This window comes from Populus alba, chromosome 1 (genome assembly GCF_005239225.2).
Source record: "Populus alba chromosome 1, ASM523922v2, whole genome shotgun sequence".
NCBI classification, from domain to species: Eukaryota; Viridiplantae; Streptophyta; class Magnoliopsida; order Malpighiales; family Salicaceae; genus Populus; species Populus alba.
Genome location: NC_133284.1, coordinates 4,180,989 through 4,208,809, shown reverse-complemented (window position 1 = coordinate 4,208,809; position 27,821 = coordinate 4,180,989). Strand labels below are relative to the sequence as shown.

Below are 27,821 nucleotides of genomic sequence, written 5' to 3'. Positions count from 1 at the left end.
CCGAGCCTACAACGTGCTCCCAATACCTAAAAATAAAATACCTCACATTGTTTTGTCGGTAGGTGTGGTAAAGCACATTTTAATGAACATAAACCAGAAAAAAGTTCCCTACGTTTATGCATTGGATGCAACCCTCTTTCCAAAAACCTTAAGAAATTGTGAATGATTTGAAAAATAATTCAATTACTTACACGTGTTTGCAAAGGAAAGCCCATAAGTATGTGCGTTCATACTTGTAATCAAGTACACATCTTTCTTCTTCATTAAAATTAAATTTGTTTTTCTAATTTACTCATAATATCAAGCTATGTACCTTTAATTTTTTTTTAAATAATAATAATTACATTCTTATGAACATATATCCTTGTTAACTAACTCTTTTTTAAAAAAATTGTTTTATTTTTGTGAAAAGATTGATATATACCAGCTTCAATGACTTATCAATTTAAAGCTTGATAAATGTTAAATTTAAAAAAGAATTTAGGTAAAAACTCATCTTTACTTGACCAAAACTTAATTTGATTTTTTTTTTAAATTCAAAATAATATTGTAATTTTTTTTTAATATTAAAACTTGTTACACAAAAATTGAGTAAAGTTAATAACTTTGAGGGTATTATTTTAAAGTTTTTTTTTGTTTGGAAATGCATCAAAATAATATATTTTTATTTTTTAAAAATTATTTTTAACATTAGTACATCAAAACTATATAAAAACATCATAAAAAACATCTCATTTAAAGTAAAAAAACTAAAATAATTTTAATTTTTTTTAAAATAGTTTATTTTATTTATAATCAAAGCAATACCAGCATTTGGTCAGCATTAAACTTGTAAAAACTTAACCTGTTTCACGCGTGCAACACTAAGCACAATGACACACCACCCATTGTTTAATACTCTACTATAGCATACTACTCCTACCTCTTTTGGTGGGCGCTTGACTTTGACAAAAGCTTTGTCCCATTGTCAATCCCCAACCGACAATATTTGTATCGCACACATCAATCTAATCTGCATTCAGTATTTGTATCTGTAAAAAAGAAAACAAAAAAAGAAGAAGCGCATGCCAGCTTCTCATGTGACCAGAACATTTGTATCTTCCGCTACGAGTACTGTTATATCTTTATCTTTCTTTCTCTTTCCACCAAGTTTCCACAACCGAGTTGGGCCCTATTGAGTTCTATATATTCACAGGTTTTTCGCCTTCCATTTCGTTCCAACTGAGTCTGAATTTAGCAACTTCCTGTGTTTTCACAAGTTTTGCTAGCTGCAACCACAGAGATTGTCAATCTCCTAGCTAATTCACTTGGTCCCATTATTTGAAGAAGATTGTCAAGGAGGACTAGTTCGATTAAGGCGGCTATGGATAACTCATCCTGGGTTGATACTTCTTTGGATCTTAATATTAATCCTCCAAGAGTGAAAAGTGATGCTCCAGTTGATGCAGAAAGTTTCGGGGTACCAAGAAAAATGAAACCCACTTTCATGTTCCAGACCAAGCCTTCAGCGAAAGAAGAGGTTAGCTTTATATATATATATGTGCAGATACTCGCTTTGCAGTAATTTGATTGTGTCTGTAGGTTTTAGTCGCATACCCCTCTTCCTTTCTTTATGGTTTATGGCCATCAATTGAAGGCTAAACACATAGCTTCTTATATTTGATTTGTTTTTGTTTTTCAAACAAATTTCAATAAAGTATGTAGCTTTCAGCAAGAACAATATATTATGAATTCATGTCACTGGGTTTCATGAAGAAATATATAAAAATGTTTTTTCTGTCATATATCGTCAAAATATTGATTCATAGGAAAAGAAAGAAAGAAAAGTAACTATTACAAAGGGGACTAGTAGCCTTCTTAAGTTTTAGCTAGGAACTGGCTGAAATTGATTAGTATAGAAACTTATCCGAGGTGCTTCTAAAACTTGCTGTCTTCTTGGAGTTTTGAAGTTGAATTTATTTTGTATAATTACTAATTTCAGACTGGAGCCATAGAAGAGGAATTGAACCGAGTGAGCGAAGAAAACAGGAAGCTCACTGAAATGCTAACTGTGATGTGTGAGAACTACAATGCTTTAAGAAACCAGTTGATGGATTGCATGTGCAAGAATGGAGAAAAGGAGCTTCATGGCCCATCAAAGAAAAGAAAGTCTGCAAGCAGCAACAACAACGATAATAACATTGCAATGAATGGGAACTCTGAGAGTAGCTCAACCGATGAAGAATTGTCCAAGAAACCAAGGGAAGAAGTCATCAAAGCTAAGACTTCCAGGGCTTATGTCAGGACTGAAGCGGGTGATAAAAGCCTTGTAAGTGCATACAACACACCCCTCTGGTGCAAAAATCACGGGTATTTCTAGCTAAAGTTTACTATGTAAATGTCTTCATGGGTTACTAAGCGATTGCATATAATTTATTGCAGATCGTGAAAGATGGATATCAATGGAGGAAATATGGCCAAAAGGTCACAAGAGATAACCCTTCTCCAAGAGCTTACTTCAAATGCTCTTTTGCTCCAAGCTGCCCTGTCAAGAAGAAGGTGAGACTGAAACCATAAACACAGTTAGTTCTGTGCTTGCATAAGTAAAGAGCATTGGGTCGATTTCGTCCATGTTCTGACTTGTTCAATTTAGCTGTGATGAGGCAAATAAATAGCATATAATTAAGTAGGCATTTAAACTCACATGGACTGTGAATTTTGTCCAAGTTTTCTTTATATTCTGTGCATGAAATAAAGGTTTTAGTTCCAACTTTCTTCCGTGTGAAGTGAAAAGGATGAGTAGAATGCTAAGATTCTTCTGTTCTCACTGGTGGCTCATTCAGGTTCAAAGGAGCATTGACGACCAATCTGTTCTGGTGGCAACTTATGAAGGAGAGCACAACCATCCACACCCCTCAATGGAGGCAACATCAGGTTCAAGCCATGGTCTAACACTCGGTTCAGTACCCTGCTCCGCTTCTCTAGCCTCATCTGGGAAAACCAATATTACTCTTGATCTCACAAAATCTAAGTCCAGCAATGATGCCAAAAGTTCAAAACCAAAAACTGATGCACCTGAAGTCCGGCAATTCTTGGTGGAACAGATGGCCTCTTCGTTGACGAAAGATCCCAATTTCACAGCAGCACTGGCCGCAGCAATCTCAGGAAGAATGTTGCAGCAAAATCACACGAAGTGGTGAAATTTCTACTTAGATAGGAGAAGAAGCTCATACAACTTGGAGTTCTATAAATTATGTAGGTTCTATTAGATTATGTAGGTTCTGTTAGACCATTTTGAATTTTACAATGTATTTGTAAATACATCATCTGATACACGGAGAAAAAAAATCCCAAGAAAGATAGCACCTTTGAGGGATCCAAACTCAATTTGAAAAGCAAGGGTTATTGCCATTTTAATGGATAATTATCAGTTTTTGATATATTTTAATTTGTTAGAATGCATGGTCTTTCAGAGTCAAGTGTAGCCTTATGATAGTGGGTGAGTTTTAGATATATTATAATGGATAATTGCCATCTTAACGTATCTAGGGCAGCAATTGCACATCACTCAGATGTCTTCAATTGACTGCAAGTGCAAGGTTCTGGTTTTGGCCATATGAATGTTTGGTTAGAACAGCTGAAGTCCAGGACCACTATATCTGTGTCATATCATGTCGTCGAACTTTCATTTAGCAGAAAGTCTTTGGCATCCAACCATCCAGAATTATTGGGACGGTGTCTTTCTCAAGTTATGTCCTTGAATGATACAAAGGAAGATGTTCGTGTGCTACAGCTAGTGTGAAATTAAGTCGAGGTAGTTGGGATTTGACAAGATTTTTGGATCTGGAACACTTTCTCTCCGGTCAAATATAACCGGCTATTTTGACGACTTATCAAGATTCTTTGCGGGTTATTTTGACTTATCAGCGTTCCGTGGGTTCATTAGGCCGTAGCCTTGATGGCAACACTTCTGGATTTTACCGATGTCCTGCTAGATCACTCTTTCCAGGTAGGATCGTTGCTAAATTGAGATGGGTTCTTCTGATGCTTATCTTACAGCTCCGATGGCTGCTTGCCTTGATGTTTGGACAGCAAACAACAACACCCCGTGTGTTACGTGAACAATCTACTGCTGGTGACAAGAGTGTTTTCCATATTCAACCGAGGGGGTCAACAACGAGTCTTAATCCACGCAAGAGTGCTTGCTAGTAATTGGCAGATGCTCGCAAAAATTGAAGGATCCAACCCGTGCCAAGAGAGATCGTTACCGCTGTGTAACTTCACCGTTAGTCAAGAAGGATCTTGCAATGATTATGAACCGAAGGAGTATGTATTGCTGTAAGGATCTTGATATGCTTTTGTATGTCGAAATTGTTTTCAAACTAGGCTGTGGTATCTTTAGATGCCTTGTTAAAAGTACAAGAACATGTATTTCCTGTAACGAGCCAAGAGATCAAAACCAACAGTTTATTCATCTAACAAGGCTAGGGACAAGATTCTCCAATTCTATTCATAAGTTAACACTGATCGGTCTAGATAAATATAAATATAAATATAAATATAAATATTATTATAGTTTTAAAATTTGATTTGAGTATCTATCTAAGATCAAATCAGAATTATAAATTATAAACCAGTTTGACCATTAACAAGGGTCAATATAAGAATAAAAATAATTATTATTATAGTTTTAAAACTTGACTTAAAAGTCAAACCAGGATAAGGCTTGGGTTAATCATTGATCAGAATCAATATAAATATAAAAATAATAATTATTATAATTTTAAAACTCGATTTAGAGCTTCACCTGAGTTATAAGTTGGGTTGGCTATTAACTTGAATCAAAAATAAAAATAAAAATATTTATTATTATAATTTTAAAACTTTATTAGGATGTTGATCTAGGGCAATGTATTTTTTATTTATAATGTGTTTTTATTTATATTTTATCTGTCATAAATCAATTTAAATTTTTAAACGGGTCAGGTCAAGTCAAGTCAATTATATTTTTTATTTTTTAAAAAGACTAAATTAGAATAATCTAGATCTCAGGTGAACAGAGTTAGCATCCGCTAAACATAAAATGAAAATAAATTTTTCTATCCAGCTTAAAGCATACCAGCCACAAAACAAAACAATTATTTAAGTTCAGTATAGTACAATCCAGTCTATTCAATATTTTCTAGCATACCATTACTTTAGCATTCCAAGAATTTGAGGTGTGACTGATGACTATTCCAAGCAAGACATCCGAATTTTTCAGCCACGCAGGCAGCAGCCATGTCTAGAAGAATATTTTTGCCGTAATCCAAAAGGAAAAGTGCTAATTAAATGCATGTCGGAAAGCTTATTTGACTAAAGTAATTCAAGAATCAATACTCAACCTTGAAAAGGAAAGGAACATAGAACTTGAAATACAGACATGAAATGTTCATGTAACCGTGAGTGATTTTTTGTCGCAATACCTGCATTCACTGAATCATTTTACGCGAGCAGAACTTGATTACGACTTCATAAATCTAAAGTAGCACAGCAGTCTCTTTCAATCACAGAAAATTAGCTGGACCATGATGGAAATTCCATCAATAAAATTGAATCCTTCCATTTGAGACGTGTGGAAGCGAAAACTTTACCACAGAGATTATTCTAACGTCTCATCCATTCAGTTTCCCATTGCACCAGGAAAAGTCACTAAATCCAGGTCGATTCAACATGTAAATTTACTTGTACCACCGGATAATCCAGCTTCCATTGAATCCTCAATTTCTTTCACTTTGGTCCTCGCCTCAAGATAGCCATCCTTTACCCTTGCTTCTCCCTTGGCTGTCCACTTGGAATCTGAAGCAACTTATGAGATGGTCATTATTTGTTAGTCCAGCCACTTGCATGGTCATGGGTCAACACTTCAAAAACCCTCCTTTCGCCATGTCCTAGCTTATGAGCTCTGCTTTTGGAGTCTTGACTGGAACTTGGAGGGGATATCGGAGTTGGCTTATGGTTGACAAAGTTCGAGGTGTGTTTAATAAAAGAGCCAACCTCATCTATGAACTGCAGCATCAACAACAAGCTGCTAGTTTACAGCAGGTTGGAGGTCATGTGGGTTGGGACAATCTTCAACATTATTATACCGAGCCTTACCATGAATTATTAACAAAAGTCACGAAAAAAAGGGAGTCGAATATTAGGCTTACAACATGAATTAATCAACACGCAAAAAATGAAAAGAAAAGTTCGTGTCTCCACCTTGCACATTTGATGAGCATTTTCAACGATTGATCGGAACTTTAGCTCTGACGGTAGGGAGCTGGCGGGCATCTTGGAAGTGCTATCTTTCTATCATTAGCAATTGGATCAAAATCCAAAAAGACTTCCCTGCATGCAGATAACTCCGTATCAACCAAGTGAAACCCATTAAAAGTTTGAGCATCGACAATTCACATTGCCTTTTCATTATTGAATGCCAGTACACCAAGCAAGTGCATCTATCATAACAAACACATTTAATTGAAATAACCAGTACCTAAATATATGCCTTTTGTTAGGGATGACAGGCCATGTAAGTTCAGCCAAAGCTCCTGATAGGCTTAGCTGTTCAAACAGCTTCCTGCACATCAAAAGAAATGATCACAGACTGAGGAAGAAGCTACCAGATCCCCTTTGGAAGAAGATTATCCAAAGGGTTTTGTGCATGAAATAATTGTCGTCATGGACTGGGACTCCCCAATCTTCATCATGAAAAGTGGCATAGCATGGATCTTTTAGAAAGCGGGGAAAAATTAATTAGCGATGGCAACTTTGTGAAAAAGCTCAAAACTTAATTATATTTACAACAATATTAAAGAATATTTTGAAACCTCATCGTAACAATTTAAATTTTTGAGTTGAAATGATTCTTTAACATGATATCAGAATCTTGATGATCAAGCATGTTATCAGAATCTTGATGATCAAGCGGTCATGAATTCAAATTTCACTATCTCTATTTATATGAAAAAAATTAAACATAATATAGTATGAACATGAGTAAATTTCAAGTTCAAAAAACTTTCACTTAAAAAAATATATAAATCATATTCTAAAATCTCATCTAATATCTTAAATGTTTAGATTAAGATAATTCTTTTATACAAAACATATCTGACAATTTACAGACTGCCACGGAATGCAGAACATTTACAAGTTAACAAACTGAATTTAAACCATCATGTTTCTGGTCATGATTTGCTTTAAATCTAACTCAGGTATAGCAAAGATAAAGACTGTTCTCAAGCTCCAGGTCGAGAAATCTCTCTAGTATTTTATTAAATCTAAATAATAATTTGAATAATAATAATAAAAAAAAACACCCCAACAATTTATACGAGACTCTTAAAAAACTGACCTAAATAAAAAATATAAATTAAATTAAAAATAAATAATTAAAATTTAAATATATATAAAAAATAACTAAAATAACCAAAACAATAACTTCTAAGTCTAATTTTGAGATATATAACTATTCAAGAAGTGATGAAATGACTTATCATAGGAAAATAGCCTTGGAAATCACCCAAAAAATTCAGAGCCATTTTGTTAGTTTAATTTTTTAAAATGACTTATAGCTAATTAGTTGATTACACATGATATTATTATATTCGTGTAAATATATATTTATTATTAATAAAACTTAACTTATTTTTAATAATCATATAATATTAGATTCATGAATATATGTAATAATATAATTCACATATTTATTATATTATTAATAAAGGCATTAATTCAAAGTTAATGGGAGACTAGTCTCTGTTGGTTTGGAAAGGAATTTATTTTCCTATCAATGAGTTTTGGTGAGGTCTAGCCCCGCAGGACTGTGAATGGCAGGATCTTGCTCCCGGAGCATGACCACAGATGAGACGGGGATGAATCCTCAGAACGCACAGGACACACATCTCTGGCATTAATTAACGCGGGAATAAACTATGTCAATTAACCCCCTCAAGATACGAGCATCTTGCCACATCAGTGAAAATAATAGAAATATAAATCACTTCTTTAAGGTTTTATGCCAAACTAATTCAAGATTTAGTGACAGATTCTCTTTCTCTCTTTCATGATCATAAATATTTTGCACTGCATCGATTGATTATAAACCAACTATGGCTAAATTTCACATAAATATGATAAGATTTCATCAATCATTCAGCTAAATCAACAGGATGATGCATCAAATAACGCACTGAGGTTCTCCTGTATGAAACATCACTTTTACAGCAGATGCTCACTACTAATGGAAGCAGATTATTAGCCTCGCAAGGGCCTCTTACCAGAAAGCACACTCCTTGGTTCATTGCTAATGAGTCTTTCATCTGTCGAAGCAAGTGCCTTCTTTGACATGAGAAAATAACAAGAGTGCAACAATTTGCAATTTAATATGAACCCCACTTACTTTTACCATGTTCCAAACCCAATTTCAACATTAATTCTTTTTCCTTTTTTTGTCGTCGATGACTAGTTTCCTACTTGTTTTTCAATCTCTATTTCTTATAGACAAGCAGGAGCATTAAACCACTCAACATCAAATACCAAATGCAAAAATCTTGCCTTTTTAAAACTTTTACCATCAATACCTCTCAATTCTTGAAGTTCCACAAATTACTAAACATCAATATCCAAATAAAAACGCACCCAATTCAAACACGCTTACAAAAAATACACAAAAAGAAAAAAACAGAGAGGAAGAGGGAGGTTCAAAACTTACCAGTAGTGGGTGTAACCCAGCACACCTATTTTTTACTTTGAAGTTGAAAGTTATCAGTATTATCACCCCCCACGAGTAAGTACTTCACTCTCACCACCACCACCATATTGCTTCTTCCTTCACCACCGCAATCCTACTTGCCGCCATTCTCCCACTGGAACACGACAAGGACGGTGACGGCTCCCGGCCGAGCGGCGACGAGTGTTCCGACGAGGCGTCAGAGGAGCAGGAAGCATTCATGGACTTTTGTCTCTCAGCTACGAATTTTCCACTGCCGCATTTCTTCTTGTTCTTGTTGTTGGACTCCGTTTCTTGCGGCGGTTGTTTCTCGTTGGTAGGTTTCCTCTTCGTCGCCGGTTTTTCTGGTTCCTTGTTTTCCCGGTCTCTGATGCTGTTCTTGGCCAGCACTCCAGGTGGGTCTCCTGACAGTGCCTTTTTTTCGGTGGCTATTGTTTGTGCTGTAGTCATTAAATTTGAAAAAAAAATTAAAATGATTTAATTTTTTTAAAAGTTATTTTTTAAATATAAAAACAAACAATCTAAAAATATATGTAATATTGCAGCCAAGTTATTTAAAAATTAATTTTTTATTTTAAAATTATTTTGATATAATGATATTAAAAATAAATAAATAAATAAATATTATTTAAATAAAATTACTTTAAAAATTATCACTACTAAAATATTAAACATGCTTTTAGTTTAATGATTTTGGAGGGAGAGTAAGTGAGGTTATGTTTGGGTGCTGAGAAAGCGGAGAGGAAATTTGTCGATGGTGTTGAAAGACAGGAAGGGAAAATTTTGCGGGCTTTTAGTTTTCTTTTTGGAGATAGAAAGGGAACTTACCAGTTAAAGTGTGCCACGTAACAGGATGTCTGTCTTTAGACTCTTTCCTAAAAAGTAGATGTTTTGTCCGACATTTTTTTTCCCGAGATCCATCTGATTGCCTTCTTCTTTGGATTTGTTTGTTTTATTATCACCGTTATTAAATGGCAAGAATGGTTAATATGGGACATGTCTGGGCTGAATTTTACATTTAGGTAAAATTGATTAGGTTAAACTTGTTAAATCCCATAAGAACTTGATTATGTTGTTTTTTTTTTTCTTTATATCCAAAAATATTGAACTGATTATCAGAAACATTGAGATTTTTTCATAAGATGTATTAATTATTGCTAAATTGATTGTGAAAAAATAATTTTTTTTCTTATTTTAAAAACATGGTAAAATGAACAAATGCCCTTTAAAGCAAAAAAATTAAATCTAGCATCCAATGACTTTTTTTGTATTTTTATTATGATTTTATTATTATTAGGTCGGCTAGAAAGTAATTTAATATTTTACTAAATATATAAAAAAACAAAAGGCTAAAAAGTGGACGGTAAATGCACACGCTAGCATGTGGAGGATGTCCACACCCTTCAAGCAACATCTCCTAACGGCTAAAATCTCCTTTCATTGTGTCTTTGAAAGTGCCTTGGCATCCTCTTTCTGTTAGGACAGTACATGTAATTGACGGCGACATAGTTTATCACCAATGATACTTTCTCCTCCCCTTAATTTTTACTAACCATGCAAAAATTTAGAGTTGTCCTCTGATTTATGGAGATTTTCACTTTGGTCCTTTTTTATTTTTATTTTTTGTTTGTAGTTCTTTTGTAAAATTTTATTTTGTTTTTAATTTTATCATTCAATCCTAATTTGTAACATGTTATTGTTTTCAATTTAGACTTTATTTCTTTATTGTTTTTTTGTGAAAGTGTTTTTTTCTTTTTTAATTTCACCCTTCAATTATTTTTTTTTAATTTTTTATATCAATTTTTATCCTTATTCTTTTGATTTTTTTAATATTTTTTGTTAAATTGTTTCTTCTTTTCAATTTAACCCTTCAATAATAAATAAAATTTGTTTGTATTTTAATTTTAATCATCATTCTTTTAATTTTATTTTATTTTATTTTGAATCCTTTTATATAATTGAAATTATTTTTTCAGTTTCATCATTTAACATTTAAGTGACTGAGAATTGATCTTTACAGTTTCATCATCTTTTCAAATAGGGTATTTTGGATCTTATGATCCAGGTCACGAGTTTGAAAAGTTAATTTAGATTGATATTATTATATTTTTTTTTTAAAAAAATAAGTTTTATGATTTTCTTCATATATTTTTTATCAAGTTATCCCGATTTTATAATTTAGATCGTAGGTTTTACAAGTTAACTCAAGTTAGCTCAACCTTAATTACCAGTATTTCATGTTTATTATGCTAAGATCAAACTTGATTTTATATATATATATATATATATATATATATATATATATATATATATTATATATATATATATATATATAATGCATTTGCAGCAATTGAAGTGCGGTACGAAACCGAGTCTTTGTTAATTGTAAAAGGATACAGATGGATATCCATGGATATAATGTAGTGTATTTTATGGTTAATATCTAGAGGAAATGATTCTTTATTATTTATTCTGATAGTACGTGATATTCTTCTATCAGGTCAGGTATTAACCAATCTTTTGTTTAGATGAATAGCATGAAATGGAAATTTGTGGGGATCCAATCTTTTATGTATAAAAACAAGCACATTCATTGTACAAGGATACTATTATCATCGGTTTAGAAATACGATAAAATTATATTTTAAAATATTTTTTATTTTAAAAATATATTAAAATAATAAAAATAATTAATTTTAATATTTAGTTGCCACACATAGTTAATTGGCCCACAAGTCCTTCTCATCTCAATCTCATTATCCACTTGCACATAAATTTTTTATTTAATGTGTCGTATTAGGATAGTTTTTATAATTACAATTTTAAAAAATTAATTATAATTTAAAAAAAAACATATTAGGTTAAAACAAGTAGAAGTTACTTATGTCAACCTAGTTAAAAATAGAGTGAGATCTAGTTTTATTTTTATTTTTTTAAAAAATGATATTATTCTGATTTTTTTTAAAAAAACTTAGAATAATATTATTTTAAATTAATTTAAATCAATTCAAGTTAATTTATCTAAACTAAAGCTTTAAACCAAGTTATAAGCAAAAAAAAAAAAAAAAAAAACAGATTTAATTACTTTGATTTAAATTGCGCCTCTCTTATCTTTCATCCTGCTCCTTATCCCCTTCAAGCAATCCTTAATCTCATGATTTTTTTTTTATTTTTTATTTAAAAAATGAAAAACACAAAAAAGAGCAAGCTAGGACCCACCCAGGCACTTATCCAACTAGCTTCCACACATTGAAATCCCAACTTCTACGACTCACATAGCGAAGAAGTTTGCATAACAAAACTAACTCCAACTGATAAAAAAAACCATCCACCTCATGGCTTCAACATCTTTGCTGCCCAAAACCATATCTCCTTTCCTCACTAACCCACCCTCACTTCCCTCTACTCATTTCACCACCAAGCCATCCTTTTTTATCCCGTCAGCAGACCATCATCTTCCATGTACTAGAAAACCAAGCATTCTGACCCTATATGCAAAGAAAAAGAACCCGTGGATTGATATTTTTGATGATGGAGAGGACCCTGATATGGAATATGGCTCATTGTTTGTAGATGGAAAGCAAGATGAAGATACTAGGCCAGTTGATAACCCCAACAACCCGTATGGATTCCTTAAGTTCCCAAAAGGTTATAATGTAGAGGTTGCTCAGTTGGGATTGAAAATTAGAGGTGATGTAAGGAGGTGCTGTTGTATGGTTTCTGGTGGTGTTTATGAGAACCTGCTCTTCTTTCCTGTCATTCAAATGCTGAAAGACAGGTATGCTGAAAGACAGGAATGATGCTATGATCTAGTGTATTTTATACGAATGAAAATAGTCAATTCTTGTTTTATCTATTAATGATGCTTAATTACTATGGTCTTGTTTAAGGTACCCTGGTATTCTAGTGGATGTGTTGGCATCAGATAGAGGGAAACAGTGTTATGAGTTGAATAAGAATGTGAGATGGGCAAATGTTTATGATCCTGATGGTGATCCTGAGCCAGCAATTTATACCGACATGATTGGAGTTCTTAAGGTTGGTGGCTTGCATACTTGCCTTTGCTCTTTTGATGATTATATCTCATTTGGTCACCTGAGCAGGCTGGAATTTCTGTTTCAGTTTCAAGTTTAGTATAGATTGCAATATTTAGGATGCCAAGAAGCTCCAGCTGTTGCATTTTAGATATAATCAAACCATCTTCGTTTATTCAAGTCTCAAAACCCTGACTAGAACATGTGTTTCCTACATCAACTTGCCATTTCCAGGGGTTATTGGCTTAGGTTGATTAGATTTGAAGGATTGTTGCCTTGTGCTTGCAGAATAGGTACTATGACCTGATCTTATCAACGAAATTGGCAGGGCTTGGCCATGCATCATTCATGTTCATGTCGTCGGCTCGGGATAAAGTCAGCTACATATACCCCAATGTGAATGCAGCAGGAGCAGGGCTACTTCTGACAGAAACATTCACACCAGATAGCGCGAATCTTTCAGAAGGGGGTTACCACATGTGAGTTTAGTACACAGCATAATCATTTGCAACACTTTGTTCCATGGAAATTTAGACAGCATCTTGAGTGTTAATGGTTTATCAATCTAAGTTGTTTATTGCAAAAGAGAGACGCACCTTGTTGATGAGGTGGGGGTGATTTTAAACACAATACAAAAACGTGGACCTGGCACGAAATTGCCGAGGAAAACCTGAACACGGAATTGAAAGAACCTGCCTAATCCAAAAATTGCACTGTGTTTTGTTTAGGTACCATCAGATGCTTGATTGGCTAGGAAGACCAATTTACAATGTGCCCCGGCAACCAGTGCCTCCACTAAGAGTTTCACTTTCAAGGAAGCTGAAAGAGTACGTGGAGGCAAAGTATAGGGCTGCTGGTGCAGAGAAAGGGAAATATATTGTGATTCATGGGATAGAATCGGATTCAAAGGCTTCAATGCAGTCTAGAGGTGATACTGATAGCTTGCTACCGCTTGAAGTATGGGATCAAATAGCTGATGCTATGGGGTATGGATGGACTTAACAATTTGCCCTATCATTAAAGAACTATCTAAAGCTTAGTTTCAGTTTTGCCCATAATATGCATGGATTGCTTGATTTCCTCTTACTCTCTATTTTAATTTACTCTCCTCTTTCAAACAGTGGATTTAAGCCAGTTTTTGTCATTCCACATGAGAAAGAAAGGGAAAATGTGGAGGAAATAATTTATAATGAAGATATCGGTATTGTCTTCATCACCACTCCAGGACAGGTAAGTGTCATCTTCCAGTCATTTTCTTATAAATCATAATGTTGTCCACAAAATTCTAAAAGAAAAGAAAAGAAAAGAAAAAGCATCATTCATGGCTTCTGTTGAAGGTTCTGTCATCAAATCATGTTTTTTCCGACGAAAACTTTTGAGAAAGCTAATAATAATCAACAGTAAGAGAATGCTTTTGAGTTTTCCAAGCTTTAATGTTGTTTGTTTCGTTTTGCCAAGTAAATTCTGTTTTCTTCTCAGCTGGCAGCCCTCATCAATGATTCAGCTGGGGTGATTGCAACAAACACAGCGGCAATCCAACTTGCAAATGCACGAGAGAAACCCAGGTAATTTCTTTGCTCAAAGAAACTGTTTTTACCAACTATTTTGATTTGTGTTTATGCTCAATCTTTTGCAGCATTGCACTGTTTGGTTCTGAAGAGAAGGGTCAAATATTTGTTCCCAATGCAGAGGAGAAGAAATGCATTATTGTCTCATCTAAAACTGGGAAACTAAAAGACATAGATGTAGGAGCTGTGAAACAGGCAATGCAAATTTTTGATATGTCCCTAGCTCTGGTCTAGAAGGAAAAGAAGGGCTTTATTTTTTAAGTTATGATTCTGTGCTTCTTCTCTCCTTTTCCGTCTCTCAACTTTCATTTGTATTATGAATGTCCAGCCACTGGGAAATCAAAATTGATGTTAAATGCCAATTTGTAAAATAGAGTTTGAAGCGGTATACAGAAACAGGGTCGACCTGGTGATCCACCAACCTGGGTCTGGCCTTGGCAGGTGAAAAACCCAGATTTTTGGACCGAAACTCCATGGTTTTGGGCTTTTATTCTCCAAAAAGTCAAAGGTTGGGTTAGCCCGGATCCATTCTCAATCCATGAGCTTTTAACCTCTGAGTCTGGTTTGAAAAATGGTTTCAAGAATGAATAGTCTTCAGGATTTACCCAGTGAGAAATTCAATTTTCTACGAGCATTGTCAAGACAGTGACAGTCTGAACTTTAGCTCATGGAGTTGGAATATATAGCCAACTAAGAACATGGTTTGAATCTTCTAATCATACATGCATTCAAACGCTATCTACCCAAAAACACTTTTCTGTCAGCATTAATCTTGATATAACTCGTAATACCATGGCTTGAGTAGTAAAATTCAGTAAAATGCAGCTTCAAAATTAATGCCTAGACTAGTTAACTGTAAAAATATTCAGCCAAATGTAATGTAAATCTACTAGGTGAAAATTACACGAGAAGGAAAGTTTGTAAAACAAAGAAGCACCTTCTAAAGTAATTAGAATGAGAAAAATAATTAATCATCAAAATTTGAAAGAAATACAGGGCTAAGATGTTCAAAATGAAGATGTTATTCAACCGGACCTAAAGAGCTGAGAAAGAGAGCATCTTACAACCATCCACTCCCTTCATGGAGATCATTAGACGGTAAAATTGCAACATTTGTAATCAAGATATTGGCTTTGCTCGAGTAGCTGGATCCTCTTTTGATTCCACATAGATCATGAATACATAGCCCAGAGTCCACAAGAGAATGTATTGGAAAGGGGTCCAAGATAGGCATGCAAAAAGGCTCAAAATGCTTCCAACATATTGTGGATCTTGTATAACCCCGAATGGGAACTCTGTCACCCAAGGGATGTTCTTCCCAAAGCGTACACCATAGTAAGTACCGGATTCACCAAGCAATTGGTATACCCTATAATGTGAAGGTTTTATTATAACCACAAAATGAAGTGGATAGAGGCAGCATAATTCCACACGATTTTACACTTATTTAGACAGCAGCAGCTAAAATATTCAAGTAAAGCACCAGAATCATAATATAAGAGAACAGTTTCTGGTTTATTTTCCACTACCAGTACCCTACCGCTAAAGAAATATAACTCCCCAAAACAGATACAGTGTTTTGCCAAAATTGTAAAACAAAATTTTTTTTCAGTTCAAGGAAGTCATCCAATTACAAGAACAAAAACATGCGAAATATCAGCCACAAAATAAGGACTTGGGAATCTGAACTGTACACTTCTCCTGGGAAGGTCCAAGCAAGGAAACAACCATTCATATATCATGATGCACGTTCACAAAAAGGGAATAGGGAATCTGGACTAGATATCCACAGATAAGCATCTAATCATGGAAGATAAAGTATGTAAAGGGTGTCCATTCTGAGTTTATAGACAATATCTTAACAGGAAAGTTAAAATTGCATTTCTTATTTTATACTGCTTTTAAATGGGGTATGCCAATCAAAGGCCAAAATTTAAGCAGAATGAAATAAGCTGGTGAAAAGCTTTTCTGTATCAGAACTAGGTATATTTGATAACCCCACCTACTGCAGGATCTTTTAGTTTTCCACCAAATCTGATATTTTAGACGATTATTATTCGGTCCAAAAACACAGACCAGATTCTCATTAATTTCAGAATTTTATGACGAGAGCTGAAACTGTAGGTTAAAAATATCAAAAGAGATAAACACACAAAAAGCAAATTCGCAGACAATATGGTCAAGAATGAGGCATTGAAGAAATTATGCTTCTCAGGCAAGCATCAGGCATCATGCAATGACAGCCATTGATTTCAAAGACTGCTTGATTGGTTGCTCTTATACTCAAAACAGACCATTTATATACTAATATCAAAACTACACAAACTTACTGACATGCTGCAACTGCAAGAGTAAGCAGGCCTAGACTGGAATATGAAACCAACAATTACACACAAACTATAATAGTACCACAGAACAAACAGCCTAGACTGAACTGGAGTGACCAGAATAGAACAATGATACGCACATCTTAACATCAATGTGTGACCAGCCTGCTTGTGAACATTTTCTATAAAGGTGTCATAGATACGAGGATCAATTCTGCCTTTAGTTAGGCTAGAGGTCTTAAGGGTAGGAATAGGGCTAATCACCATCAAATATCCAAGTAATTGGAAAGATAAGAAAGAAATATGAAATAGGGTGAAGATCAGCTCTTTTAGACCGGATTCAGATTTTGATTAATTATAAAGACCAAACTCCAGCAATAACCTACAAAATACACTTTTCTTTGGCTGAAATATAAGCTTATTATATAAATGGAAGCCATTAAAAGGCATCAAGTTTAACATGAAAAAGATCAAAGGGATGGCTAGTAGATTGCCTATGTAGAAGTAAACCCAAAATATAGTGCAAAGGTGAGAGAAATAAGAAAGGAAAGAAACCATTCATTTTTGCTTTATCAATGGTGTGTATTGTATGACAGTTCTTATGTTCCAATTCAACCACACTCATCTATTGAGCAACATGGGTTACCTAGTTCTAAATGATAGGAGCTAACAGCAAAGCAAATCAATGACAGCTACCAGCACTTGGTTATAGAATGATAAAGTATGCCATAAAGCATTAAATAAGCAAAAAAATAGATTAAAGCCTCAAAAGTTGCTTCAAGGTAAATCCACTAGTCCACCTCACAACAAAGCACCATAATTACCATTACTCAACTACACCAAGTATTTTTCATTTCTATTACCCAAAAAAAAGAAGCAAAACTTGAATTCTGAATTGGGTCCATAACCAACAATTCATCCCCATAAAAAAGTTACCAACATGGGAACATTTAAGCTTCCAAAAACCGATCTTTGTAGGCATATATTGATATGCTAGTATCCATAACCAAGCATTTGCAATCTCTTTTGCCAAAAAAATGAAGGAAAGTTTACATGAATTCCTAGCTGGGTCTTTCACCAACAATCCATCACAATCAGAAAGTCATCAAACTGTACATTATTCAATTAAAAAAAAATCAATCTTTACAGGCATACATAAATAAGTCAGATATAGATAGTACAGTGATTGACTGACCTGAAGTTGAGGAACTGACCAAAGCCAAAGAGGGGCCAGAAGTAGAGAGGAGGAGGCCAAGAGAGAGTGGAAACTGAAAAAAGAGAAATGAACTGCAACAGCTTGAGGAAATGTGAAACATAAGACATAACCTTTGATGGGTTCTTGTCTTTCCCACATAGGTTCACCCATGCTTGTGGGTTTGTCCATAGCCAGTAGTAATACGGGAAGGGAAGCAACACCCCTACTGCTGCAAAGACACCCATTTTCTCTCTTGCTTGTTTTCCTATTGATTTTCTAGGGAAATTTTGTAACAAAGTCACAATTAGTACTAGGATTTTTGTGTGGTTTGGTGTGCCTGGAGTGGAGACCGGAGAGGTTTGATTTTGTTGGTGATTGTGACATGGTCTTCCCAAGCAAAATAAAATGGGACTGGGCCGTATGAGTTGATAGAGCTGTTTCTCTGAGCCCAATTTATGGATTTTTTTAACAAAATACATTTCTTCTTCTGTTTGGGCCCAATGTCATTTGACATTTGTACAACTTACGGATATTATATGTGTGTTTGATAGCGAGGAAGAGAGTGGTTTTTCATTTTAAAAAAATATATTAAATATTTAGTTTTTTTATTCACAGTAGAACGTGAAAAATTATAAAAACATCAAATATTGAAAATCAGTTTAAAAAATAGGATTTAAATTGTTAAATTCATGTCCGGAAGATAAGAATAAGGATTTTAATTGATGATAATATGTGTTTACAAGTTGGATTTTTATTTTATTTATTATCCATGATATAAAATAAATAAATATTCATATCATATTTATTAAATCTTGAATTTTCATTGTCCAATATAAATAAAATCATAGCAACCTCTAAGAAATATTTCAAAGAAAGAAAGGAACTTATAGTTGTATTATTTTATATTATATTCATTTGAACTTGAACTGCTTTTTTCCTGTTAATATAATAATCATCAATACACCTTTCCGTTTTTTACCCCTATAATTAAGAACTAAGAGCATGAGCCATATATTTTTATAATGAAAAGTAGGTCCAAGGGAGAATTTGCATCAAATCATAGCTATTAATTTATTCCCTTATATCACTCCCGTCAGAATGCATATCGATCTTCATTCTCGAGGATAAACGATGCGAAAGAGATTTCTTAATTTCTCATGGTTTCCTTCACTTTTCCCTTTGAAAGGAATTTAGTTTCAAGTGGGTGTCGTCTCCTTTTGCTATCTCTGTTGTAAGTTTCCATGCCAACTCTTACCTGAGCAACGATTACTAGCTCACCTATCTAGGGTTCATCACCTGCAAATTAACTGTGTAAAAGATTAAAATTGGAGGTGATTGATGAATTGACTCTGGTTTCAGATCCCATCAAGAAAATTTCAAAAGGGTCAACATCCATCGATCATAGTCTTGGGCTAACCACTCCTCAGATCGAATGCTCATTGAATTTCATAGCCATTTACGTGAGCTGAGCTCAGGGGACACAACTACATAAACATCATTAAAACTAGCTGTTCGTATTGAGAAAAAAGGTTGTCTCCTTCGTCTTGCAAGAGCAGATTGATTAGAGATATTTTAGTGGAGAACAGGGATGAGCATGATTTTTAACAGATTCTTGCATGGTCTTTGAAAATGGAAAAGACGATTGCAGGAAATCTCAAAAGTTAGATGCAAAGAAGAGTATAATGGAATAATATATATATCTTCAATATCTAGGTGAATTTCTTACTGCAGCAGTTGTTATGTTGAACAAGAATATGCTTCGACTTCTTATCATTATCTCTTTCAAGCACTGATCATTCTATTCTAATCAGCTGGAGTTCGTCATTGAATATCTCCCATGGATTGATTGGTGCAATATTAAAAGTACTGGTAATTAATTAATTAACGAAAAGCATAATAATTTCTTAAGACTCCTGAAAGTCGAAGTGACACTATGTGCATAATAAATCTCATTTCCATATCAACGTGAGAGATTTGAAAGGGTTGACTGAATCGGAGATTTGTTCAATTTCTAGATCTGTTAAATTTTAATATTAAGGTAATATCTAAAAGAATTTATTTATTATTTTTTTTAAAAAAAACACCATACTTATATAAATTTGGTCTTGATTATCATAAAAATAAAATAAAATCAACATTAGAATTATTAACCTTTTCAATAATTAATTAGAATTAAGTATGACTTGGTATCTATATTTTAAAATCCATTAAGTTTGGTCCCTCTTGTTAAAAATAAACCTTCCTAATTAATCCTTTTATTTTCATCTCGTTTATAACTTAGTTTCTCCTTTGGTTAATTCTTGCTACTTTAGTTACGGATTGAATGAGTGTATCCTATAATTAGTAAAGCTTGCAAGTAAATTTATATGTATTATCTTATTGTGTATTTAATATTATAAGTGTATGATATTTTTAAAAAATATTTTTAATTTAAAAATATATTTAAATAATTTTTTTTTAACATGTATATATTAAAATCTTAAAAAAAAACACTAAAAAAAAATTAATTTAATATTTTTTCAAACTAAAACATGCTTTTAAAACATAATTTTAAACATAAAAAACAAATTGTGCCGATACATGCACAGTAAATAATATTCCAACATGCTCCAAACCTATGCAAGGGAATAGTTAGGTAGTTTTATGATTGAAAATTACTTGGGAGTGGGGTTATATATATATAAACACACCACACCACTCCAAGCGTTCTGTCCGCCCTTCCAAAGTGTCTCCATGCTACCGCAAGCCCAATCCAGAAAAAAAAGAAAAAAAAAAAGAAAAGGAATTCCAATACATCTACCATCATTTTAAATGTGCCAATGGATGGATTTCAAATCAATTGCTGTATGGTTGTCGTCCTTTTAACTTTCAGATTCATGATAGTTAGCAGCATTGCTTTTCTTGTTTGACCAACTTGTCCGTGACAACATCAGTAAGTTGCACTATCCACACAGGACAAATCAATCGGAATGTTTTAGATAAAGCTTCCTACAATGGATTGGTTTAATTACCACCCACTCTTCTTGCATCATCATGTTTCTAACGTTTAGGGAAAAAACCAGCCTTCAACAAAGGATAAGGACAAGTCTCTCTTAGATTTATTTCTTCTTCTAATTCTTCTTTTTAGTGAAAGGAACCTTCCGGGTGCTTAAGCACTCAACACACGTCTCGATGCTTCACAATCGCCATTAAGATAACTAAATTTAATTAAGAATGGATAGTTTTCTTGCATTAAGGTGATGGTTATCATTCCAAGCACATGAACATCTCACATGTTCACCAAAAACGTGGTGACGGGCATGATTCTCACCACCTTCACCAATAATTGGTGGAACACCGAGTAATATAATGTTTATTTTTTGGAACGGCTACTACAGGGACAAAGATTTTGCTTCACCGTTTAACTAAAAAGAAGAGATATTGTAGCCATCATCTACTCCACCCCGAAAATCGGCTGATACGAAGAAATAATTATGCCTATGATAACCACCAGTCCAAAATATTCTTGATCGACGAATTGTAATTAGCCCCGGATTGCGGGATAAATCATTAATCGTAGAAGTCTTTCATGTGATTGGTTGATGCCTGTGATAACTACTTTTTTCTTGGGAGAATCCACGCCAGACTTGTCGAACTTAATCGTAGAAGTCTCTCATGTGATTGGTGTATATAGAACTTGTATATATCGATTCCCACTGTGGTTTTTTTTTTTAAAAGTTTATCTGCCATTAATTTCATCATCATATAATCATCAGCATGATCTGATTGTAATATATTGCACATGATAAAAGACAAAGTCACCTGATGTATCAATAATTGCGACCATAAATATATATGGATCATTATATGTATGCATGTATGGATATAGATCATCAAGAAAAAAGCATATAGTACATGCATCTTGCTGCTATTCATGGAGAGAATGTGAGTGAATATATATATATATTTGCTAGAAAAGGAATTCACCGCTGAAAATGATCAAGAGGGCCACGTCCGAACCTCCACTACTATAAATATATGGGGAGCTGGAGATTATATAGGCCTAAGTGACATAGTCGAGAAAACACATATTGTGAGAACCTTTGAGCTCTATAGCTCAGTAGTCTCTATACATTGCTAGCTAACACAAAATTGTTTTTCCCACCATGTCACTAAGAATAGCTGCGGACAATTTCCCAACATTGCCGGTCGGCGAGATGGAGAATTTTGTGGTGGTGAGAGAGTATGATGAAGGGAGAGACAAGGTGGCTGTGGAGGAAATGGAAAGAAGGTGTGAGGTTGGCCAAAGGGGAAAGCATTCACTGGTTACTGACCTTATGGGTGATCCAATTTGCCGAGTTCGCCATTTTCCATCTCATGTTATGCTAGTAAGTAGTAATTCATCAATTCTCATTAGTCCCACTTCTTTTTTTCCTTTTTACATGACACTCAAGTTTGTGAAAAGAGAAACGTACAGAAATTATTCCATGTTGCATGATCACATAATCTGTAGGTCAAGATTTAAGCAACAAAAATCAAGTTTGAATGTGTGTGTGGCTTCATGGTGTATTTCTGAAGAGGAAGGAGGAGGCTTGCATTGTGGTTAGGCATTGCCTTTTTCCTTTTTTCCACTCTGTAGTGACAAAAGTCATGTTCTTATCATTAAAACAGGTTGCTGAATGTGGTGAAGGAGGAGAGATAGCAGGGGTGATAAGAGCCTGTGTAAATACTGTGAGGACAAGAGAAAGTTCAGGCTATGTAAAGCTGGCTTATATTCTGGGATTAAGGGTTTCTCCCTCTCACAGGTCACTCTCTTTCTCTCTCAAGAAATTGTTTTATACCTCTTAATTTGTTTTTCGCAATCATTTGCATTTAATTGGCCCTCTTCCGTTACTTGATTAGAGCAGCATAAGAAGTGCAATCAAACAAACGTTACTTTCACAAGATTTAAGTGTCCTTTTGGTGGTTATGGTGAGCACAAAGTGCTCCATGGAAAGGGCAAAACTATCACCAGAAAACCTTTCTTTTGCTGTGTGGGTTCTCCTTAGCCACTGCACCTGACTAATTCGCAGCCCTACTTTGTGAGATTTAACAGTTTCTTTCTCGAATTACTTTTGTGGGTTTCGACGAACCATTCCCACCCCACAAAACACGATTAGATTCGACTATAAAGAGAGAACATTTGTTCCTCGTATCATGGAATGAGGCAAATGCAAGCTAGCCTGGCATTGACACATGTATCCAATGCAAAGACTTCCTTTATCTTAGAAAAAAGCTTTAAGACAATTAGATTTCTTGTTTGTTTCCACTTTGTGACCAATTAAAATTACTTTACTCGACATAATATATAATATGGTCCACCACTAATGTCGATATATCCACTTCCTTCATACAATATAATAATAGTTTTGATTTACAAGCATATGCCATTAATATGCCTAGTTACTTGGGCAAAAGCTTAGATATATGAAACCATGATCGCAAATTCTCTCTTTTTTTAAATCTATAATGGTCCTTGTCATCTTCAAAAATGTTCCCTACTTTTGCTTAAACGAACCCACCTCAAGTACCTTTTGTGCTCGCATTGGACAAAAACCAACAAACAATTACATCTCGCTTTTATGTATTTTCTTAATTAATTCTTAGTATTTGGCAATGTTGCAGGAGGCTTGGCATTGGCACAAAATTGGTTCAAGAAATCGAAGAATGGTGCAAGCAAAAAGGTGCAGAGTATTCATACATGGCCACGGATTGCTCCAATGAACCTTCTATCAATTTGTTTACCAGGAAATGCCTTTACACGAAATTCAGAACTCTTACCATGCTAGTGCAACCGGTTCATGCCCATTACAAGCCATTAGGCTCCGACATTGCCATAATTCAACTTCCCCCGAAACTTGCCGGAGCGATTTATTGTCGAGTGTTTGCCGATGCAGAATTTTTCCCAAAAGATATTGGTACGATTTTGTCCAGTAAGCTAAATCTGGGTACATTCATGGCCGTGCCCAAAAAAGCTCTCCCCAAGTGGGATCCAAAAACGGGAATTCTGCCCTCAAGTTTTGCCTTAATGAGTGTGTGGAACACCAAGGAAGTGTTCAAATTACAAGTGAAGGGAGTGTCCAAATTAACGTATGCATGTTGCACAGGTACTAGGTTGTTAGATGCTTGGATGCCATGGCTAAGGTTGCCTTCATTTCCTGATGTATTTAGACAATTTGGTGTTTATTTCTTGTATGGACTCCACATGGAAGGTAAAAATGCATCGAGGCTCATGAAGGCTCTATGTGCATTTGCACATAATATGGCTAGAGATGATGATGGGTGTGGGGCCGTGGTGGCTGAGGTGGCCCAGAGGGACCCAGTTAGGGAGGTGATCCCACATTGGAGGAGATTTTCATGGGCTGAAGATTTGTGGTGCATCAAGAAGCTTGCTGATGAAAAACTAGACGTTGATCGAAGATGTGGACAATCTGATTGGATGAAACATGGATCTTCTTCACCGGTCATTTTTGTTGACCCCCGTGATATTTGACCATGCTACTTGTAACAATCTTAATTATACATCGAAATATGAAAAATGTTTATAGCCATTTTGGACCTTTTTCCTTCTAATCGTAAGAAAAAACTTCCCAGCCATTAACCAAATCCTATTCATTTTAGAAAAAAAGAGAGAGAAAAGAAGTACCATTTTTGTTTAGCTCTAATTAATTTTCTTTTGTGACGGGTATAGTTGAATCTTACAAAGTTTGAGCTTCAATATCATGAACTGTATTAGTGGCCGCGCTAGACTAGGAGCCAAATTTTTTTTTTAATATAAAAAATAAATGCTCAAGCTACAATAATGTTATAGAAGCAAGAAAAATATGAAACTCTGTACTTAATTTAATCGAGTTTAATAAGATTAATTAATTTAATAATATAGGTAAAAAAAAGGCAATAACAAATAAGCCAAACAAAAAAAAAAAAAATGATAATAATTAACTACATAAAATGAATGTTTTCCAATATAATGGAAATTTACCCCTAATATTCTTAAAATATCTTCATGATCTTACGTGATAACCTTGCAAAAAAAAAAATCTAAAATTCAATTCCCAACAAATCAAAATGTTAAATGATTTTTTTAAAAAAAATAAACAAAAAAACTTGTCTGAATCTGCCCAAAGTCAATTTATCAAATGTGCGACTTAGTTATGGAATCGAGATAATCTCGTAGAAAGAAAAATAAATAAAACTATAAATTCAAAAAAAAAAAACAATCAAAAGGAATAAGAATTAAATTTGATATGAAAATAAAACTAAACTAAATATTGAGGGATAAAATACAATAAAATAAACCAATTAAGAAAAATATCCAAACAAAAAAAATAAGACCAAATTTCATATAAAAACTAAATAAAATCAAATGTGTGAGGGATAAATTTGAAAAAAATAAAATAAATTAAAAAAAATTAAAAAAAATAAATAGCAATCAAGAATATATAAAAAATTAAATTTAATACAAAAATAAAATGATAAAATACCTTTTAATTTTAGCAAGCCTCCACAAATTCAGAGAAGGGAAGGAAAAAAAGAAAAGAAAAAAAAAAAATTAAAGACCACTGATGACTCATTATCATTTTGTCAATAGGCATTGAGCCACCAGGAAGAGCTTAACATATTGCTTCCAACACCATTACAAAAATGATGTTCGGCCACCAAGTGAAGTTGCATCCGCCTCTATAACTACAGCAGGCTTCCCCCATATTTTTTTGAGCTATGGTTCTCCTTAGAGTCTACAGTGAATGACTGTACACTTTTTTTTATTTATTTATTTTTTATTAATACGAGTATTCGGACCAGTTTGAGTACACCTCGACTAATCCCACGAGCCATAAAATTAACGATCATATAAGTCTTTAATGACTATCATATTAACAATCACAAAGATTTGAACCTTGAGACCATAAAAAAAAAAAAATTTGATTTTAATTTCTTACTATTAGGTCACCTACTATATGATTATAACTGAACATTTTTAATTTTGTAGGTTGGGTAGATTGCTTGTTATTGTGTAAATACAAGAAAGTTAAAAATTGAGTTATGAATTGTATTTAAATTGTTTTTTTAAATGCAAAAAATATTAATTTGATTATTTTTAATGTATTTTGAATGATTTTAAAGTAATAATTTTTTAAAAAAAATTAAAATTAAAATATATCAATATTTTTAATTGCCAAGTACAATTTTATTGATGTATCCTTTTCTGTTCCTAAAAATAAAGTTCAAGTTACATCGTGGGCTGTCCTCTTTTTTTCTTCTTTCTTTTTTTAGAAGTAACCATGGCTAGCTATAGCTGCCTTAGGCAGCTTCATATTTTTCTTTACATATATAATTTTGGAACATTTCAATACATTTAACCTATTGGATTTCAAATCGAAAGTTCGGAGTTTAAATCCTATATTACAAATAGGGTAGATGATGCTTTTTTTTTTTTTTTTTTATTATTATTATTATTATTATTTAGATTAGTTTATAGATACCTCGACTAATTTATATAAATCATGAAATCAATGATTAATAAACTTCTAATAGCTATTAAGGGACTCAAACCTGTAACTATTGGGAAGTAAATACCTTTTTTTTATATAGTAAAAGAATTATCATTTTACTCTGAACCTTGAAAAATAACTTAATTAATCAGGTTTTGAATTTGTTTTTTAATAATCATGAATTTTAAGTTTGCCCAAAGTTATTGAAAACCTACATAATAATTAACTTTAAAATTACATACATAAAACTGTCTAAAATACTTACATTAATTAAAAAAAATTCATCATCTACCCTCTTTGTAATATAGGATTTTAACTCGAAACTTTCGATTTGGAATCCCAGTGTGTGTGTGTAAAGAGAGAGAGAGAGAGAGATATGAAGCTACCTAGGGCAGCTATAGCTAGGCATGGTTACCTCTATGAACAGAATCTAAACCTGATCGGAAATCTCTCGAACTATGAGTGTGTCATCCTGTAATTTTCCCATCTGTGGTCCCCTCCCCACCATGTGTACAAATCCAGAAGAAAAGCCTGCACTCCTTTCGGCTAAAAACACCATTTGCACTATCCATAGATCATCAACCTCGACAATTTATATATTATATACACAAACATGCAAAAATCTAAAGAATCCATTAGCCATGTGTCGCCTGCCAACTTAAACTCCACTAGCCTCTCCTCCCCTAAACACTTGTCTTTTTTGGGGCCCACGGCTATCATTATTGCCTTATAAAGAACAAAACACGAGAGCGTCGAAGTTTCTTGCCGGTGATCCCACAAGAGTTTCTGAAAAACATGGCGCCTTTCGACGCGCCCAGTGGATAATATTCAAGTCTCATTATCATAGTACTTGAATTTGTTTATGTACTAATGCTGTTTATATGTGATAACTTCTTCTGTTTTTAAATTTAATTTTAAATTTTCTAATTTTAAACGTGTTGTCGTTCTTGCTGTTGGTGGAGAATTACTTCACCACACCAATTTTTAAGCAAGTTGCCTGAGGAAGAAAATTCCATGCTCATCTGATCTCTAATTAGAGCCAATGATTAAGCAGATAGATGGTTAAGTGGCTCGTGTCTTCTTCTGAGCCCCAGATTTTATGACTTGTGATCGGTGCCCGACAGCACGCCTGGGTAATTAATGCGGCTAGCTAGTTTGGTGGATTACATTAAAAATTAAATTAAATTAAATTAGAAAACCATAAAATATTAAAAGCTTAAACCAAGAACTTATAATGTCTCAGGATAAACAACTTGTAAGCTTTTATATTGTTGCAAGAGCATAGTCATCAATTAACAAAGCAATAATATATTTCATAAAATCAATTAACATCACTGACGTACTTAGACATGATGTAATGCTTGACACGTCAAGGAAATTAAAAACATAGAATATTTCTGTATTTTTTTTTAATCAGCATCATAATTTATTTGTACTTTCGCCTTCCGTG

At 33.7% G+C, this 27,821-nt stretch overlaps 4 protein-coding genes and 1 long non-coding RNA gene across 5 annotated transcripts; 3 read left to right on the top strand and 2 right to left on the bottom strand.

Annotated features, from left to right (window-relative positions):
- Positions 1–1,039: 1,039 nt before the first annotated feature.
- Positions 1,040–3,421, top strand: LOC118033985 (probable WRKY transcription factor 40). Its single transcript, XM_035039124.2, has 4 exons — positions 1,040–1,519; positions 1,982–2,308; positions 2,422–2,538; positions 2,823–3,421. Exons 1-4 carry the CDS (start codon positions 1,364–1,366, stop codon positions 3,177–3,179), a joined length of 957 nt encoding a protein of 318 aa, XP_034895015.1. The 5' UTR covers positions 1,040–1,363; the 3' UTR covers positions 3,180–3,421.
- Positions 3,422–5,303: 1,882 nt separating this feature from the next.
- On the bottom strand, positions 5,304–9,508 carry LOC118034039 (uncharacterized). The gene is made up of 3 exons (XR_004684974.2): positions 8,720–9,508; positions 6,500–6,583; positions 5,304–6,351 (listed from the first exon to the last, which is right to left on the bottom strand). It is a non-coding gene; the product is annotated as an uncharacterized lncRNA (long non-coding RNA).
- Positions 9,509–12,010: 2,502 nt separating this feature from the next.
- On the top strand, positions 12,011–14,701 carry LOC118034061 (photosynthetic NDH subunit of subcomplex B 1, chloroplastic). The gene is made up of 7 exons (XM_035039214.2): positions 12,011–12,515; positions 12,628–12,775; positions 13,060–13,250; positions 13,500–13,757; positions 13,893–14,001; positions 14,251–14,336; positions 14,408–14,701. Exons 1-7 carry the CDS (start codon positions 12,073–12,075, stop codon positions 14,571–14,573), a joined length of 1,401 nt encoding a protein of 466 aa, XP_034895105.1. The 5' UTR covers positions 12,011–12,072; the 3' UTR covers positions 14,574–14,701.
- A 492-nt stretch (positions 14,702–15,193) lies between these two features.
- On the bottom strand, positions 15,194–18,224 carry LOC118034062 (phosphatidyl-N-methylethanolamine N-methyltransferase). The gene is made up of 2 exons (XM_035039215.2): positions 17,862–18,224; positions 15,194–15,708 (listed from the first exon to the last, which is right to left on the bottom strand). The coding sequence occupies exons 1-2, from the start codon at positions 18,104–18,106 to the stop codon at positions 15,459–15,461; spliced, it is 495 nt and encodes a 164-aa protein (XP_034895106.1). The 5' UTR covers positions 18,107–18,224; the 3' UTR covers positions 15,194–15,458.
- Positions 18,225–21,921: 3,697 nt separating this feature from the next.
- Positions 21,922–24,467, top strand: LOC118034029 (probable N-acetyltransferase HLS1). The gene is made up of 3 exons (XM_035039185.2): positions 21,922–22,228; positions 22,512–22,645; positions 23,505–24,467. The coding sequence occupies exons 1-3, from the start codon at positions 22,007–22,009 to the stop codon at positions 24,370–24,372; spliced, it is 1,224 nt and encodes a 407-aa protein (XP_034895076.1). The 5' UTR covers positions 21,922–22,006; the 3' UTR covers positions 24,373–24,467.
- The last annotated feature ends 3,354 nt before the right edge of the window (positions 24,468–27,821 follow it).